Source organism: Capra hircus, chromosome 21, assembly GCF_001704415.2.
Source record: "Capra hircus breed San Clemente chromosome 21, ASM170441v1, whole genome shotgun sequence".
Classification (NCBI taxonomy): domain Eukaryota; kingdom Metazoa; phylum Chordata; class Mammalia; order Artiodactyla; family Bovidae; genus Capra; species Capra hircus.
In genome coordinates this window covers 23,408,601-23,427,535 of record NC_030828.1, presented here as the reverse complement: position 1 = coordinate 23,427,535, position 18,935 = coordinate 23,408,601, and the positions used below count along the sequence as shown (strand labels likewise).

Here is an 18,935-nt window from a genome sequence, read left to right as displayed (position 1 = left end):
TAGAGACTTTATAATAGAGACTTTGCAGTCTCATGATGTCATCCTGACTTGTGCTTTCAAGTCCACATGAAATTTATTTTTCTAGATGGTATATGGTATAGATACAGTTGTATTATTTTTTCCATTTCATTAACTTTTTCACTTTCACACATACGTGTTTCTGGGCTCTTCATTCATTTCTGTTGATCTGTTATCAAATAGACCACCACTAGTACATTGTGTATACAATCTTTTTTTTTTTAAGTTGTGTTGATTTCTCAAGAACTGAGTCATGGACTGACACTTGCTGTTTTTCTTTACTGTGCTCTACAGTTAACAGAGAGGGCTCACAGTTTGAAGTGGCCTCTTAGTTTCAGTGGTCATCCAGTTCTGCCTTTGTTTCCTTCCTTAGGTCATTTCAGTTAGAATCTTTTGTATACTTGTGATGAAGTTGCCATTTCATCCAGAAGGGTCTCTGCCTCCTGTTTTTAATTGGAAATATTTTTAGTTTAAAGCTAGAAGAAATCCAGTTACAGTTTCAAATCTTGAAACAAATTTCTGTTTTTGTTTAAAATTGTACTAGGCGTTTTATTTTCTTTACATTCTAAACATCGTACATTTCCTCCATTTTATTGAAATCTTTGAATTGGAATCACATCTTTGAAGGAGCATCACTTAAAACCATGTGTTGCTATACAAAATATAAATTTAGGTCAGTGGGATGGGATTCAAAGCTTATAAATGGATATGATTATAAGCTTGTGCCTTTCAAGAAGTTGTTACAACCTTCATTATAGTTAACTAACTAATGGTATATATAAAAAATTAAATACGCTCTTCATACATACACCAGAAAACCCTAATTAATAAAACTGTTACTAAGACAGCTGCTGATACTACCATGACCATTATAACCACCACTGCCACCACCTCCATTTATGAGTGCTGACTCTGTGCCAGGGACTTTCTTATTCTTTTAAGTTACTTGAGGCTCATGGTAACCCTACGAAAGTACCATGTGCCATAAGTATATATGGAAACTAAAACTAGATAGGGATCAGGTCACTGGCATAAGCTTAGAGCTTTAATTAAATTCAAGTCCCTCTGATTCCAAACCGAACATAACAAGAATGCGTGTTGCCTAAGGGAAAATATTGATGGCAGTTGCAAGATCTCGGAGAAACAGGCATGAATGGGGTGCCAGTGTCTCTTCATACCTGCTTTCTGATCCTCACTGCAGCTGTAGGTAATGACTTTGGATTCTCACCTGGGCCTCCACTATTGCCATTCTCCCCACTCAGCCCTCAGAGTTATCTCAAATACTCCTGAGTGTCAGCTTCTCTGGAAAGTCTGTAACTTCTCAATTTCTCTCCCCACATAAACATACCTTGCCTTGTTGCTGTTGTGACTCTTATGACATTACATTGCAATTGCTTATTCATCTGCCTTTGTCCCCCTTCAGATCCCCCCCCCCCTATTTTTTGGCCACACATGGCATGGGGATCTTAGTTCCAACCAGGAATCGTACCCCCTGCAGTGGAAGCTCAGAGTCTTAACCACTGGACCACCTGGGAAGTCCCCCAGGTTTACTTGTTCACTGAAGAAACTTCATAAAGTGCCCAGTTGTGCCCCTGCCCTTAAAACTAAGTTATTAGAAAAGTAACTGAATATTGAATCAATTTCAGTTCTTTGAAAGCACAACTTTATAAGCTCTGGAGTTTAGATGCCAAATAGAAAAAGCTCAAAAAGATACTAAAAAGAAAAAATAGAAGCAAAATAAACAGGGAAACTGTAGTCTGAAGGAAAAAATGTGATGAGTTAAAGTGTTTATTACATAAAGAACTAGTAAAAATGGTAGGAAAAAATTATGAACCTCAAGAGTTGAGAAATGCTTTGACTAAGTAATCATCTGCTTAGTTTTCCAAGTTAGAAGTCTGGATTTCATCCTCGTTTCTCCTTGTCCCTTCTTTCCAATTCCTAAGTAACCACCAAGACTTGACACCTTACCCTCGCTTCATCTAGCTCATTAAAGTCTAAACTCAGTTGATATCCATATCTCTTGACAGTCTGTCTCTGCTTTCCTTCAGCCTCCTGTTTCACTAGCCCCCCGATTGTGTTCTGTGCACCAGGTATTCTGAAACCACTTTGGGTTCCCATTGCATCCCAGCACTTTTGTATTAATATATGCTGGGTTCCTTCACATCTATTTCTGTTCTAATGGAAAACGTTTTCAAATATTTTAATCATGTGCGTCATTCTTTCTCCTGGGTTAGCATCAGTAGATTCTTTATCATGACATCACATGCCCAGAGACAACCAGAAGACTGTTTTATACTGACTGCCCTTTCATTCACCTTGAGATACACCATTCGGCACCATTCAGGTACTCTGCGTTGCCTCCAGGTCCACGATGAAATTTCTTCCCCTGTTGAATCCTAGCCCCTTCCAACTGTGTTAATTCCCTTGGTGACAGCCAGCTCTACCAAGTGATTCTGTTTCACAGGAATGATGGTTGGGGGCATAAATGAAAGTGGTCCTGATGCACAAATTGAAACTCCACAGTGAACCCTAGTTATAGCTCCCTTAACCTGGTTCAGGACCCTGACGCCAAGTTTCCACCTGTTCTCAAGTATAGACGGAGACAGCAAGCCTATAGCACTTAAAAAAAAAAAAAAAAAAGGCTTTGATTCTTAAGGTGTTACATTTTCCATTTATTGTAGTCCCTCTGTTGAGAAAAAGGCCCCAGATCCTGATGAAACTTTCTTAAAAACTGTTATTAGCTGGTTATGAGCGCCATCTGTCCCTAGGAGAAGAAAAAAAAAAAAATCCTGACGCAGTGATGTCATTTTGCTAGAGTTTTCCCTTGGGCCTCCTTTTAACACCAAGAAGCTAAAGGGCAGTTGATTTAAGAAACGTGTTTAGCATAATGGACAGACTTGATAATCCTCTGAAAACATTAGCAGTACTGGTCTGTGCTGGAGATGCTAGGCAAGCAGGCTTGGAAAAGGCCTATTTCTTATTTATTATACCATAGCTGCCTGCCTGTTGCCTCCATGACAAGGGTTATAAAGCACATGGATCCCCTGATAGCCTTTGTAGTTGACTCACAGAGAGTAGAATCCGAGTTTGATAGGAAAGGTGCAGAATAAAGGCACAAATGAGAGGCAGAGGATGTGGGCTTCCTTGGTATTCAAAGACAGAAGGACCAGAACGAAGGTTTTCTGGGTTCTCAACAACTACTCTTCGAACCTGTACTTTAGAAAAGACATTTCTTGCGTGTGATAGTTGTTTGAACCCTCATGTGTCTTCTAAAGCAGTGTTTATTACTGTCATAGGCCTGAGGCTCTATAGACATCCATGGTACATACCTTGGATTTACTGTGAAGATTTAAAGAAATCCATTAACTTGGGCTTATTAAACAGTTTAGGAGGAACAGGCTGGTGGTTCTGGGTGTAGTGATGTCCAAGTTGGCCTGAAATAAAACTTTGGAGATTAGGTGACCGTATTCTGTCTAGAGCCCTAACATGTTTTACCACAAAGTTCTTTTTTTTTTTTTTTTCAATTCCAATAATATTTTTATACTGGCAATGAAAGACCACTTTACACATCTAAACTTTGCTAAAGATAGTAATGCTGTCCTCTGTCCAGACAGCTCGCAGTCTCGTCCCCATGAAGCGGCGTTAGAACTCAGTAGTGACTTCACCAGTTCCTGCTGCCAGTGTGACCTCATTTTCGACTGATTGAACCCTGTACAGCAGGGGGTCATTAAAGGAAAACAGTTGTCGACAAAAGGCCCATCCGTCTCTCCAGCCCCACACAGTATTTCCAGTCTCACATCATAAAAGCTGTGCCCCTTCATGTTGCTTGTTTATGGAATACTTTTTAAACAATTTATATACAAATATTAAAGGTTGCTTTCCATTTACAGTTATTATAACATATTGACTGTACTCCCCCTGTGGTATAGTAGAGCCTTAGGCCTGTTGTACACGCAGTGATTTTGTGCCTTGGCCTCCCCCTCCTCTGTATTGCCCGCGTCCCTCCCCACTGGGAGCCACTAGTTTGTTCTCCATATCTGGGAGTCTGCTTCTTCGTTTGTTGTACTTTTTAGATTCCAAGAGTAAGTGATATCATACAGTATTTGTCTTTCTCTGACTTATTTCAGTTAGCATAATGCCCATCAAGTGTTTCCATGTTGCTGCAAATGGCAATATTTTCATTCTTTTTTATGGCTTAGTAGTATTCCATTGTATACATACAGTCTTTATCCATTCATAGCCAAGATATGCTTCCAAATCTTGGCTACTATAAATAACACATTTACTTTTTATTTGAAATATCTTTTTGCATATCATTATATGTGAATGATATGACCAATAAGGGGTTAATAGCCAACATATATAAACAGCTGGTATAACTCAACATAAAAAAAAATCAATCTGACTAAAAACATGGGCCAAAGAATTAAATAGATATTTTTCCAAAGGGGAAACAGATGGCCAACAGACCCTTGAAAAGATGCTCAGCATCGCTAATTATCAGGGAAGCGCAAATCAGAAGCATGATGAGACACCACCTCACACCTGTCAGAATGGCCATCATCAAAAACAAAACAGATAACAAGTATTGGTGAGGATGTGGAGAAAAGGGAACCCTTCTACACTGTGGGTGTGAATGTGAGTTGGTACAGCCACTGGACAACAGTATAGTAGTTTCTCAAACAACTAAAAATGGAATCATTAGTAACAGGAAACAGAGACAGCCTGGAAAAAAATTTTGGTCTGACGGTGTTTGCAAAAATGCTGATTTTTGATTAAGAAGCTTTTGAAGGGTATGGCATATACTCTGGTAAGGACCAGTGTGCCCAGTGGGAGAACTCGGTGTTTACTCGGGTGTCAGCCCGGTCTGTGAGCTAGAGTTTATGAGTGCATGCTCAGTCGTGTCTGATTCTTTACAACCCCATGGACTGTAACCCAGTTGGCTCCTCTGTCCATAGGATTTCCCAGGCAAGAATACTGGATTTGGTTACCACTTCCTCATCCAGGGGATCTTCCCAACCCAGGGATTGAAGTGGTGTCTCTTGCATCTCCTGCATTGGCAAGCAGGTTGTTTACCGCTGAGCTACCTGGGAAGCCCAAGCCAGAGTTCACTCTCCCAAAATAGCTAATATTCCTTGTTATATAGAGAAGAATTGGGACCAGCGAGGACTTGGATCCTTCATCTACAGTCAGACAAAAGTTACTGGCGTTTGTATGAAAACAAGCTAGAATTCTTGCTGTTTAGTAAATTCTGTTTGCTTCATATTCCTCAGCCTGTTTTTTCTTTCTTTTCTTTAAATCATATGCTTTTTTAGAAATATGCATGGAAAAAACTTTGCATCCTCTTTAATCCTTGAAACAAATTCATGCAATGCTAATTTCACATTTTTTTTTTTTCTGGCCTATCAATTCTCCTATTCCAGAAATTCTAAAATAATTCCCTGAAGGGAACATGTCCTTTAGTCCCGTAGTTGAAAAATGCTTGAGCAGGTGTACTGTATGTGAAGGAATCATTCCTCCTTAACTGATACAGTTGTGATTTAAACAAGTGAAGTGAAAATCCCATGATTTAAATAGGGGGGAAAAAAAAAGGCACAGAATTATATGGAAATTTTGTTGTTGTTCAGTCACTAAGTCGTGTCCGACTCTTTGTGACCCCATGAACTACAGCATGTCAGGCATCCCAGAGTTTGCTCAAATTCATGTCCATTGAGTCAGTGATGCTATATGGAGATTATAACAGTGTAAATTATGTGTGCCAATAGAGGAAGGACTAAAAAGGGAAATATATCAAATGAATATAGTGATGGTATTAGAATGGTATTACATGGGGATATGGTGGTTTGTTTTATTTTTTTTTTTCAATTTTTATTTATTTTTTTGGCTGCACTGGGTCTTAGTTGTGGTATGTGTGATCTTTAGTTGCATCATGCAAATTCGTAGTTGCAGCTTGTGGGATCTAGTTCCCTGACCAGGGATCAAACCCTGACTCCCTGCGATGAGAGCAAAGAGTATTAGCCACTGGACCACCAGGGAAGTCCCTGTTTTTTGTTTTTTAATTGTATCTGATGGCATCATTTTTAAAACAGAAAGCTTGTTTTAAAATGTGTTTTGTATAAAGTTCTATACTTAATAATTATCTGATAGTGCAACAAGAAATTCTCAAAGTGAGTTTTAAATCATTTTATTGTGATTCACCCAAATAACTCCAATGACTGTCATTGGAGCATAATCTTTTCCTTAAAATCTTCATCTTGACTAGGAATACTGTAGTATTGACTTTTTGTTTTTCTGTTTTTAGGGGAGTTGCAATCATGTTCACAAATCTGAGCATATTTAAGTAGCAAGAACAGCAAAAATGTAAACCAGAAAGTTTTACAGAGACAGTGTTCAGAATATAGTGACCATCTGCAGCCTGCTTCCCTGGTGACACAGAGGAGAGACCAGCATTTATCTTTTCCTTGAAACCATGTGCTATCTGAGCAGGAAGGAAGTGCCTGCTCGCCAGAGGTCAGAGCAGGATGGATGAGGTTTGAGGGGGAGTATTTACTGTGAGGTTGTCCTCACCCCCTGTATTCATGGCAGATGTTGTTATTTCCAGTAGACTTGATGGAGGTTTGGGCAGACCCAGGTCTGCCATGGTACGTGAGGGACGTTAACAGGAAGCCATGGCCAGGCATAGATGTCTCTGTGTGCTGGGCCAAGACGCACAGCAGTAAGAAGTGTAGACCTTGACCAAGGAAATGAACTGGCTGCACCTTGGAGACATCAGTCTGAAGAGCGTCCCCTGCACAGGAAGGTTCTAGCAGTATGTCATGAGTTAAAGTCAAAGGACCTAATGAGGTTTAGTGTGAGACAGAAGGGGATTAAAAGGGCCTGACAGATGCCTCTGAAACCCAAGGGTAGTTGGTAAAAGTGGAAGAAGCACGTTTTCTGTGGACCTTTGAGGAATGGAACTCAGAACAGTGTGTAGAGATGGGGGAGACCTATTCCAGCCCAATGTGAAGAAGGTGTTCCTATAGCTGGAGTGACCCTGTAATGTAGTGGGGAGAGTGATGCCTGGAGACTTTCAGGAGGGGCAGCTGGAGGGGGCTTTTCACCCTGTGTGATCAGACTCAGAGACCTCTGCCACCTTCTGGGCTTGTATGTCAGAAAGCTCTGCTTCAGTTCCCTCCTCCAGGACGGGTGGTTCATAGTGTGACACCCCAGCACCCTGTACCTTTACATCCATTTGTTAGCCAACAGCAGCAGAGTTGTTTGCTTTCCATAATTGTCTCTAAACTGGAGATGGAGAAGCAGAATGCTGCTTGAATATCCCTGCCCCTTTCACCTGTGTCACTTTCTTCTAAAACAGGTGACCTTTCCTTCCATGCCCTCTTTACTGTTTACTTTATGGACAGGAGGGAGAAGGCAATGGCACCCTACTCCAGTACTCTTGCCTGGAAAATCCCATGGACAGAGAAGCCTGGTAGGCTGCAGACCATGGGGTCGCTAAGAGTTGGACACAACTGAGCGACCTCACTTTCACTTTTCACTTTCATGCACTGAAGAAGGAAATGGCAACCCACTCCAGTGTTCTTCCTTGGAGAATCCCAGGGACGGGGGAGCCTCTTGGGCTGCCATCTATGGGGTTGCACAGAGTCGGACACGACTAAAGTGACTTAGCAGCATGGACAGGGAGGCCTGGCGTGCTGCGATTCATGGGGTCGCAAAGAGTCGGACGCGACTGAGTGACTGAACTGAACTGAACTGAAACCAAAAGCACAAAAATGGCCCTTCTATATGTTTCTTAAAGTGAAAGTGAAAGTTGTTCAGTCGTGTCTGACTCTTTGCTACCCCCATGGACTATACAGTCCATGGAATTCTCCAGGCCAGAATGCTGGAGTGGGTAGCCTTTCCCTTCTCCAGGGGATCTTCCCAACCCAGGGATTGAACCCAGGTCTCCCGCATTGCAGGTGGATTCTTTACCAGCTGAACCACAAGGGAAGCCCAAGAATACTGGAGTGGGTAGCCTATCCCTTCTCCAACAGATCTTCTGACGTTGCAGGTGGATCCTCTACCAGCTGAGCTATCAGGGAAGCCCATATGTTTCTTAATTTGTTCTAAAGTGTTGTCTGCTCTTACTCTGGATGTGATGTTCAGTATGACCCCTTCATCTCACTTTTGGAGGCATTCTCTCTGTTCCTATCTGTTCAAAAACAAATATGTATCCCCTAGAGCAGGGGTCCCCAACCTTTTTGGCACCAGGGACCAGTGTCATGGAAGAGTTTTTTCACAGACTAGGGGTGTGGGGATGATTTCAGGATGATTCAAGTACATTATGTTTATTGTGCACTTTATTTCTAGTCTGATGCCACCACCCGATCTGACAGGAGATACCCATATGCAGCCCAGAGGGTGGAAACCCCTGCTCTAGAAGCTTATGCAACTCCCAGCTGGGAGCCTGAAGTGGATCAGGGCAGGAGAGGGGTGGGGTAGGGGGTAACTGATAGTCTCATCTGAAAGTCTCTAAAATTCTGTTTACCCACATGGAAGTCAATTTGGCAAAAGAGATTATTTCAGTAGAGACTCATCTTCATCAAATTAATGTATTTAAAAATTTTAGAGTTCCAATTTAAAAAGTAATTGATGTCTTCAAACTTACATATCTCGACAGGATCACTGCTGTGGTCAAGGTAGGTACGTTTTAGCCTGATTTCTTAAGTGTTTTTTATCTGTGACATATATACTGGGTTGCCGTTATTTTTCTAACATAAATTCAGAATTTGTCTTCTTTTATTGACTCCATGGGTCTTTTCCTCCCTGCAGGAATTGGAGGCCTTCAGGACTTCGTGCTGAAGTCGGCCACACTGTGTACCTCACCATCCTGCCCCCCGTTCATACCTCTCAACTTCGAAGCCACCCCTATTGTGAGGGTTGCTATTGAACCAAAACACCCAAGTAAGATGACCTTGTTTTTAAAAGCATGTGATGTTCATTACATTTTTTTAATGCATGCATTTAATGCTTGGTTTCTCCTGGTTTGTTTCAGTAGTAGACTGTGAATTTTCCTGGAGGTACATAACAGGGGTATATAACTTACACAGCCATAAGGCCGTACAGACCACCACCATTTCCAGGGTAATCTAACCTCTATCTTAGGAACCTGGCGTCTTTAGGCACCTTTGCTATCCAGGGAGACTTTATCTTCTTCTTTATGGCAGAAACACGGTCGTCTTTGCATCCCCCAGAACCCTGGCACAGGGTTGTGTCTCAGCAAAGCTCATGTTTTATGTGACTGGTTCTTTAGAATCTTATACAAGACTGCTTGATTCAGAATTCACATCTGCTCCCCTGTGGGTGTGCTAGATCATCTGGCATTCCCTTTGTGTTTGGAAAGCACTCCCTGCCCCTTTCTGTCTGGCTGTGTGATACCCACACACACCAGGCCCTAGAGTATCAGTAACTAATACTTCGTCTTCGGTTCCTAGCATGTGCCTGGCCAGTCCTCACTGACTCTTGTACTTTACTTCCTGTGCCTGTCACTCACCCCCTGTTCCCTGCAACTCTGCTGTTCCCAGTGTTCAGGGGTAGCCAGTGAAGTGTCTTCCAGACTGCTCTAGGGGAACCAGAGAGCAAACGTGTGATTTGCTCACAAACACAGATTTCTGTTGGCGTGTGTAGTAGCCTCACTGCCCCTGCATCTGTATATCCCCTCTCTCCTGAGAGCCGGGCCTTCAGAAAGCTTGTCTCTGCCCCAGGTTCTGAGACATATCCTAGCTACTGAGGATCCCGGAGACCCTTAACAGATGTGTATGATGGTACAGGGAACCCCAAATGAACTTTTTGGCCAGCCCAATCATTTGTAATTGTGGTTTATAATTCTGTTAGTTACCTAGGACTGCCTAACATGTTGCTCCAAAATTTGGTGACTTGAGAGAACAGTAACTACTCCTTTATTATTTTGGCAGTTCTTCTGGTCAGGAGTTCTGGAAGGGTTCAGTTAGGGGGTCTTATGCAGTTGTAGTTGTGTGTGACCACAGGCCGCAGCCATCTGAAAGTGTACCTGGACTTGCAAGATGGTTCACTCACAGGGCCTCACAAGTCGGTGCTCACTGGGGGCCTGGCCTCCTCCACAGGGACCTCTCCTCACGGTGGTTGGTGATCCTGGAGTGCAGTGTGGTGACTGGCTTTCGCCAGGGGTTCAGGACACTAAAGCAGAAGCCTTCTGTGATCTGCCTTAGGAGTCACGTACCAGTTCTGCAGTGTTGTGTTGGTCCGACAGGCCAGCCCGGTTCCCTGTGGGAGAGGACTGCACTGGAGTGTGACTAGCAGAAGACGAGGGTGACTTGGGGCCATCTTGGAGTCTGCCTTCCACAATGAGGCTTCATTATTTTTTAAAACCTTACCATAACACTTTATAAGATAGCTGCACAGATCTGCTTCTAGGCTCCATTTATTGTAGCACTTGGTGATAGTGACTGTTATTACTGAAAAATGCACCTCACAAAGTTCCACACAGTCCAATGGAAGACATGCGTCATTGGCTTGACTAAGTCGTGATATCAATTTTTACAGTCCCACTCACCAGTTACACAGATTTTGATGAAATGAAGATGGTGATTTTTTTTTCTGACCTCAGTTTTTCTCATACTAATTAGAATAGTGATTTTATAGTTTTATAGGTACTGTATGGAAAGAGTTCTATTACATTTCTATGTATATATACATTTGTAATATATTTTGATGATTTACAAGTATAATAATGGTAATTTATATCTGCTGAGAGTTTGAAGAAGTGGTATGGCTCAGCTTTGGAAGCCTTGATGATGATAAGTTTGTGACATGTGTCTCATGTTAGCTGTCTGTACAAATAAATTATTAGAGGATAGTTTTCTTCACATCGCTATATTATTTGGAAAAACAGAGTAAACCATTATCGTAAAAGTTCATCGCATTATGCTTTTCCCTTCAGAATCTGTCATGAGTTTTCCCATGGATGCTGTCTTTAGATAATGTTAGTCGTTACCTTGTGTTTAATCAATATTCCATTGTGTTAACCTAGGTGAAATGCCTCAACTCGTCAAAGGAATGAAGCTGTTAAACCAAGCTGATCCTTGTGTCCAGATCTTAATTCAGGAAACAGGAGAGCACGTTTTAGTCACAGCAGGGGAAGTCCATCTTCAGCGCTGCCTGGATGACTTAAAGGAAAGGTTAGGTGATGACTGAGATGGAGCCCCCGAATCAATGGGATATTTTAGTGTTTGCTAAACCCCTTGAACTTACAATGTTGTTTGTTGTTGGAGAAAAATTAAGTGCCCTCAACTTAAACATGAATTGTGATTGTGTTATTGGATCATAGATTTAATTTTACTAATAGTATTCACTGCTCTGCTTGCATGATTTTGCATTTTTAGTGTAAGTCATAAAATATTTTCATAAATACGTATTTAAGCATATACACACACAGCATGTCAGGGCAACAAAACAAAATCATATTTTGTGAACTTAGGCTGTAATTAGAGTAGACTTCCTTCCTTATTGATGTCATCTCCACAGTAAATCTTAATATTTTAATACAAACCTTCAGTAAATCTTAATATTTTTCTATCATAGTGATATGTGTCATAAAATAGGCATAACTATTCCCAGATAACTTTTTGTGAGTTACGTTTTTCCTCTTTATTCCAAAGGTAATATATGTTTATTATAGCAATTAGGAAAATACAGAAGAATAAAAAGAATGATTCAGTTTCCATGCAGAGATAATTATGACCATTACATTTGGGTTGATAAATCCCTACTCTGTTCTATGCATACTCAAATATCTACAGATATCTATATATACAGCTCTGACTATTCGGTTCAGATAAACTGCTAACTGCTAACAACTGCTAACAACTGCTAACTCAGAAGGTGGCATATTATATTGCTGGCATATTTTTTAGGCTTATGATCCATATTATCCTTAAAGTCTGTACCAGTTTACACTGTAACTAGTAAAATGTATTTGAAAGTGTTCCTTTTCCCAAACTTTTGGCAGCCCTGTATATCATAATTTTTTTAAATTTCATCAGTTTGGAAGACAAATGTTTGTTCACTGTTAGTATACACTTTCTGTGCTTAGTAATGATACTGAAACATTTTTTAATGTATTTATTGATCATTTGTTTTTATTTGATGAATGGCCCTATAGTGGCCTGCCTTCCTTTTGTTTTTCAATTTTCTGGGACTTTAATAACCATAATCATTATAGTTAAATAATAATTATAAGTAATCAACATAATTACCTACTAAATATTACATAGCAGTCACTGTTAAAGTCTGCATGTCTCATTTAATTCTTAAAAAAACCGAGTAAAATTGGTGGCGGTGGTACTAGTGGTAGTAGGTGGTGGTGGCATTGTAGTTCTACTTTACTACTACTAGTAACACAGTAGAATAAGAAGAGCTGCTTCTGCAGCACCACTACATGGGTTTATATTCTGTATCTCTTTCTCTCTTTCTCTCTTTCTCTCTCTCTCTCTCTCTTTCTCTCTCTCTCTCTCTCTCTCTCTCTCTTTCTCTCTCTCTCTTTCTCTCTCTCTTTCTCTCTCTCTCTCTCTCTGTTTCTCTCTCTCTCTTTCTCTCTCTCTCTCTCTTTCTGTCTTTTTTTCTCTCTCTCTCTCTTTCTCTCTCTCTCTCTCTATGTATATATATATGTGTGTGTGTGTATGTGAGATTTTATTCACACACTTAGTTTTGGCTGTGCTGGGTCTTCTTGGCAGTGCTCGGGCTTTCTCTGGTTGTGGGAGCGGGGGCTCCTCTCTAGCTGTGGTGCTCTGGCTTCTCATTGCAGCGGCTTCCCTTGTTCCAGAGCACAGGCAGGCTGTAGGTTGCCTGGCCTCAGTACTGTGGCGGATGGGCTTAGTTGCCGCAAGGCATGTGGGGTTTTAGTTCCCCAACTAGGGATCAAACCAGTGTCCCCTGCATTAGCAGGTAGATTCTAAACCACTGAATCACCAGGAAAGTCCCTCAGAGGGTTTATTTTATTTTATTTTTAAAATAATATTGAAATGTTATTTTTTGGAGTTTTTGAACTATTTTCTTTCTTTTTGCACTTTTTGCTACCAAATTAAAACCCAGTGTTAAGTAACCTTACATTTCTCAGGTCATTAACTTGCCTTTAATAATAATACTTTTTGGTACTTAGAATTCTGCTTCAAGTCAGCAATTACTTGGTGTTATCTCCTGAGGTAGAAGATAGTTACTTCCTATAGCTTGGCAAATCCACTCTCGTTTCTGTTCTATCTGTGTGTAACACACAGTGGACAGATGTATCAAGAATATTCATAGCTTGATGTATGGCAGAAATGAAACCAATATTGTAAAGCAATTATCCTTCAATTAAAAAATAAATTTTAAAAAGAATATTCATAGCAATAAAAGTTTTAATAGGCAAAAGCTGAAAAAAAACTCGAAATAGATTAAAAAAATTATGGAATTTTATAGAATAATCTCCAAGTTAACTGCAGACATGGATGAATCTCACAGCATAATATTGAGCAAAAGAAGACAATTGAAAAAAATAAGTTTGATTCTGTTTACATGAAGTCCAAGAAGAAGGCCAAACTGAACATATGTACTATAGGGGTTACATGTTTAGGTGATAAAAAATAATTTAAAATGGATTACAATGAAAATCAAGATAGTGGTTACGTTTGTGGGGTTGGGAGAACACATGAGGGGGCCTTCTGAGGGTTAGTAATGTTTCTTGACTTGAGTAGTGGTTTACATGAGTGTTCACATTGTGACAAACCATAGATCAGTGGAGTTTTGCTTTGTGTACTATTTGATATGACTGTTAAAGTTGGCAGTTAGAATAAGAACATAGAGAAAATTCTAAAGTTTTTTTTTTAACCTCTCATTCAACAGAACCTGCCTTCTAATATATAAGCCCTTTTGACTTTGACACACATGTTCAGGAATCCATTAGTACAGGTGTGGGAGACAAGGGGGCCACCTGTGGTCTTCTGGCCAGCAAAACTGTCAGAGTTCTCACCATCCACCTCTCAAGGCAGTAATGCTCAGATATGGCAGGAAGCCATGGAAAATTACTAATGTAGTCTGAGCCTGTGGCACTTGTTTTGAAACATTCACATGCTCTGCACTGCCAGGGTTTAAAGAACCTTTAGCTCTGAGACACTTAGTAGGTATGACAACCATACACACACCAACCTTTCCATGATGTGGAGTGATTGTAATTAATCTTACAAGTGATAGCTGTGGGAGAATTCTTGGAAACCTTAGAAATTAGGACTAATGAGACTTTTAGCCCTTTGGACCTTATAATACAAGGAAGTGGGACAGTGTCATAGATGGACTCACTCTCACAGTTTCAGTAGCTGTGCAGTCTGTTTCCTTGAGTGTTCTCAGTATATGAACTTATTTTCTCTAAATAATGATAATTTTAAAAACATTTTCCTATGTCTAAAATTTCTAAGTGCTTTTCTTTTTGAAAAACCAGGAATGGATATTAAATTTTACTGAATGCCATTTAGCATTTGTAAAGATAGTTGAATAGATTATTAGATACTTTTAATGTGATATTTTAGCAGATGTCCTAATACAAATCAATTGTTATAACCTATAATAACTACTTAGTATTGTAGTGAATTATTCCTTTAATATGCTGTTTAATTGGATTTTTCCAGAGAGCATAATGGCTAAACACACTGATTCTGAGGTCAGACCTAGACTTGAAACCCAGCTTACTTGTTCTGTGACTTTGGAGAAATTATTTGATCTTTCTTACTTGGTTTTCTCATGTACAAAATGAGGATAGTAATACACCTACTAAGTAACACATGTAAACCATGTACCACAGTGCCTCATACATAATAAGTGATTAGTGGAAAGAAAACACACACACACACACACATCATACATCTTTTTTCATTGTTATTTTATCTTAAATTTTATGTCTCAGGCTAAAGGTTCTTTAAACCCTGGCAGTGCAGATCATGTGAATGTTTCAGAACAAGTGCCAGTTCTTAGGTAAGATTGAACTACAGTTTTGTCTGTGTCTGCCACCTTCATCAAGTTCAAGTGTCAGAGTAATAATAAAGTATCAGGTAGATAGATATCCATCTTGTTGTATATTCTGCAACAATATATATAGCATTGAAATAAACTAATCCTTGGAAGTAAACATACTCACTGGCAAGACCAAAGTCTTCCTTGAAAGGGAATATTGTTTCAGAACATTTTAATTTTCTTCCACGTTTTATGATTCTATTTGGGTTCTGTATTCTAAAACCACTTGTGGTAACATGATTTTTAGAAAACCATTTATTGAATTTTCAAATTTATCAAAAAGTATAAAATCAGATAAACCAAATACCTGCCCTATACCCACAAAATGTAGAAAAACAAACCTAGAATCAAAAGTAAGCATTTCAAAATGTTTTACTTTCAGTATTTAATTTCCTTATTGAATCACATTTCCCAGGGAAAAAGCGTTATTCCAGGATCCAGAGATGTCTCATAGTATATATGTGTACATACATATGCGCTTATGTATGTACATATATATGTACATTTATACATATATCCATCCACATTGCTGGTGGTAGACCAGACCAAAGCCTTAGTATTACCTGGGAATGAGGTAGACAGAAAATAAGAGAAAAAGAAAGACTGCCTGGTTTTATCGTCATCAGACTCAAACCATGCCAATTTCCAGAATCTGCCCCTGGTGAACTGACACAGCTCATCTGAAAGCAAGTGCAGTGTGAAACTAAACTTGATGGCATGTGAGAAAAGGGGCTTTCCGAACTTGATGCCACACTTACGGTCAAGACTTCTGTGGACCAATACAGTGGCCAGATATTAAAGTTGAATAAGATTGAAAATTCAGTCCCTCAGTCACAGTAGCCACATTTCAGATGTTCAGTAGCTACGTGTGGCTATTTAAATGTAATTAAAATTAAATAAAAATAAAACTTGATTTCCCTAGTTGTACTAGCTGCATTTCAAGTGCTCAGTAATCACAGTACAGGTATGGAACATTCCCATCATTGCAGAAGGTCTTTACGGGAGAGTCACTCTAAACAAGCTCCTTGACCTTGTTGGCCTCACCGTGAGCCTCATCAAAGCCAAGTATACTGTCAGGATTTGAATGGATATCCTGATGTTCTGTGAATTTTTTTTTCTCTATATTATTAAGTTTTCATCATTGAGCTTTCCTTATCCAGATTCTTCAACTGGAAAATATTATTTTAAAGAATTAATATGTCAATCTTATTAAAACATTTATTCTCCACTCAGAACAGTCTTATCTAAATACATGGTTTATTTGTTTTGAGAATGAATGAACAATGCAGTGAGATTCTGGTATATGCAAGGAACTCCTGAAGATCTCTTCCCACTAGAGGTAGTCTTTTCAATCTGAAATGAAAGTGGTTTTTGAATTCTGATAGACTGTAAATCACCAATATTTCCTAGTGAAATAATTTTTATATATCTGCATTTTTGCAGAATATTTACTATGTAATATTGCTCCATGGGAGTTCTGATGCCATTTTAACGATAACCTTGTATTATTCCTCTCAACTTTGTAGGTTTGCAAAGATTCAAATCAGTGTATCTGAACCCATCATTCCGTTCAGAGAAACAATCACAAAACCCCCGAAAGTCGACATGGTCAATGAAGAAATTGGCAAACAACAGAAAGTTGCCGTCATCCACCAAACAAAGGAGGATCAGAGCAAAATCCCTGAAGGAATCCAGGTTGACTCCGATGGGCTCATCACCATGACGACTCCCAACAAACTTGCCACACTCAGCGTCCGAGCCCTGCCCCTCCCAGAGGAGGTCACTCAGATTCTAGAAGAAAGCAGTGACCTGATTCGTTCTATGGAGCAGTTAACATCCTCTCTAAACGAGGGCAAAAATAATTCTCAGATGATCCATCAGAAGACCCAAGAGAAAATCTGGGAATTCAAAGGAAAGCTCGAGCACCACCTCACCGGGAGGAAGTGGAGGAACACAGTGGACCAAATCTGGTCATTTGGCCCAAGAAAATGTGGGCCCAACATACTAGTAAGTAAAAGTGAGGATTTTCAGAATTCAGTGTGGACAGGCCTCGATGGCAAAGCTTCAAAAGAAGCCAGTCGGTACCGAGACCTGGGCAACAGCATTGTGAGCGGCTTCCAGCTAGCCACCCTCTCCGGCCCCATGTGTGAGGAGCCGCTCATGGGTGTGTGTTTTGTCCTGGAAAAATGGGACCTGAGTAAGTTTGAAGAACAGACAGCAAGTAATAAACAGAATCAAGAACCGGGTGATCTGGCGAAGGAGGGACAGGGGGAAGGTGACACCCGCTCAGGTGGAGACAAACAGCAGGAGCTGCAAGACGATGGCTCTGAGCCCTTTGAGAAAAGGGCTTCCCAGAGAGGAGAGCCTCTACTCACTGACTGCTACGGGCCCTTCTCAGGACAGCTCATAGCCACCATGAAGGAAGCCTGTCGCTACGCACTGCAAGTGAAGCCACAGCGACTGATGGCAGCGATGTACACATGCGATATCATGGCCACCAGCGATGTTCTCGGTAAGGCGGGAGAGGGAAAGACTCAGATGCCCTGAGTAGTAGATTAGAAAACCAAACTCATTTAATATGTTTTCACAGAAGCTACATTGTTGTCTGATTTATCAAGGAACTAAGATCTTAGCCACCTCCCCGTGGGCCACCTTGCATGCATTAGTGCACAGCCCCAAACTCAGGCTCTGAGTCCCTTGAGGTAGGCCACGATGGGGTGAGGAAGAAGGATCCTGGAGAGAATATTGGAGACTCCTCGAGCCAAAGGAAAGGGTAGCTCTCAATTGAGGGACCCAAGAGGGGCCAATACCATCCTTGTCACAGCTACTGCGTTCTCAGTTTTATCAAGGTGTGGGGCCCCAGCCACATAGGATTCCTGCATCTTTTACCAACAGGAAAGCCAAGCCATTGGACTAGGAAATGGTAACCCACTCCAGCATTCTTGCCTGGAAAATTCTATATACAGAGGAGCCTGCTGGGCTATAGTCCCTGGGGTCACAAAGAGTCAGACACAGCTGAGGGACTGAGCACGTGGCACAAGATCTTAGAATAGGATTTCCCAGGTGGCTCAGTGATAAAGAATCCTCTTGTCAATGCAGGAGATGCAGGTTTGATCCCTGGGTTGGGAAGATGCTCTAGAGAAGGAAACAGCATCCCACTCCAGTATTCTTGCCTGTAGAATCCCAGGGACAGAGGAGCCTAGCAGGCTACAGTCCACAGGTTCACAGAGTCAGACATGACTAAGCGACTAAACAACAGCAAGATCTTGGAAAGCCAGAGGCCTTAAATGTAAAATAAAAATCTTGGGGGCACGGGAGTGGAAGTTGGACAACTAAGGATATTTTATTCTGCAAAAGTAGAAAGACTCTTTTCTATAATGAAAGGTCTGGTAAATGAGGTTTAAACTGCTCATATACATTACTATCCAAACCTGTGCAATAGTTTTTCACAAGGGAATCGCCATATCAATCTGGGTAAGCAAAGTTGTGATAACGATCAAAGAGTCTGACAACACTCCTGTGCCCCTAACGCAAAGGGCTTCTGTGAATTCTGGGTCTCTTCTGAGGAGACTTGAGGGCTTTATCCACTGCTAACATTATACCAAATGCCACTCCTGATTTTTCTCTCTTCGGGAGAAGAATGTTTAGGATCTCTTTAGGAGATGTTGAGCCTGGGACTCAGTAGCTATTTTGACTTTTGAAGGATTTGACTTCACTGAGGCATATTTTCTTCACCTCTGAAAAAGGAAGGTAATAACTCATTGGAAGTTGTGGAGAGTAACATGAGAACACAAATACAGGCCCCAGAACCAGGCCTGGCACCCAGTAGTTCTCTTACCCCCTGAGGTCTTGGAGCTGCTTTG

General features: G+C 40.7%; 1 protein-coding gene across 2 annotated transcripts in view; it reads left to right on the top strand.

Moving 5' to 3' along the window:
- Positions 1-18,935, top strand: part of EFL1 (elongation factor like GTPase 1) — a 111,816-nt gene that overhangs the window by 74,185 nt on the left and 18,696 nt on the right. For both annotated transcript variants that reach the window (XM_018066294.1, XM_018066295.1), the window contains exons 16-18: positions 8,827-8,958; positions 11,063-11,210; positions 16,599-17,584. In XM_018066294.1, coding sequence (XP_017921783.1) covers positions 8,827-8,958; positions 11,063-11,210; positions 16,599-17,584 — 1,266 coding nt within the window. The remainder of the gene's footprint in view (positions 1-8,826; positions 8,959-11,062; positions 11,211-16,598; positions 17,585-18,935) is intronic.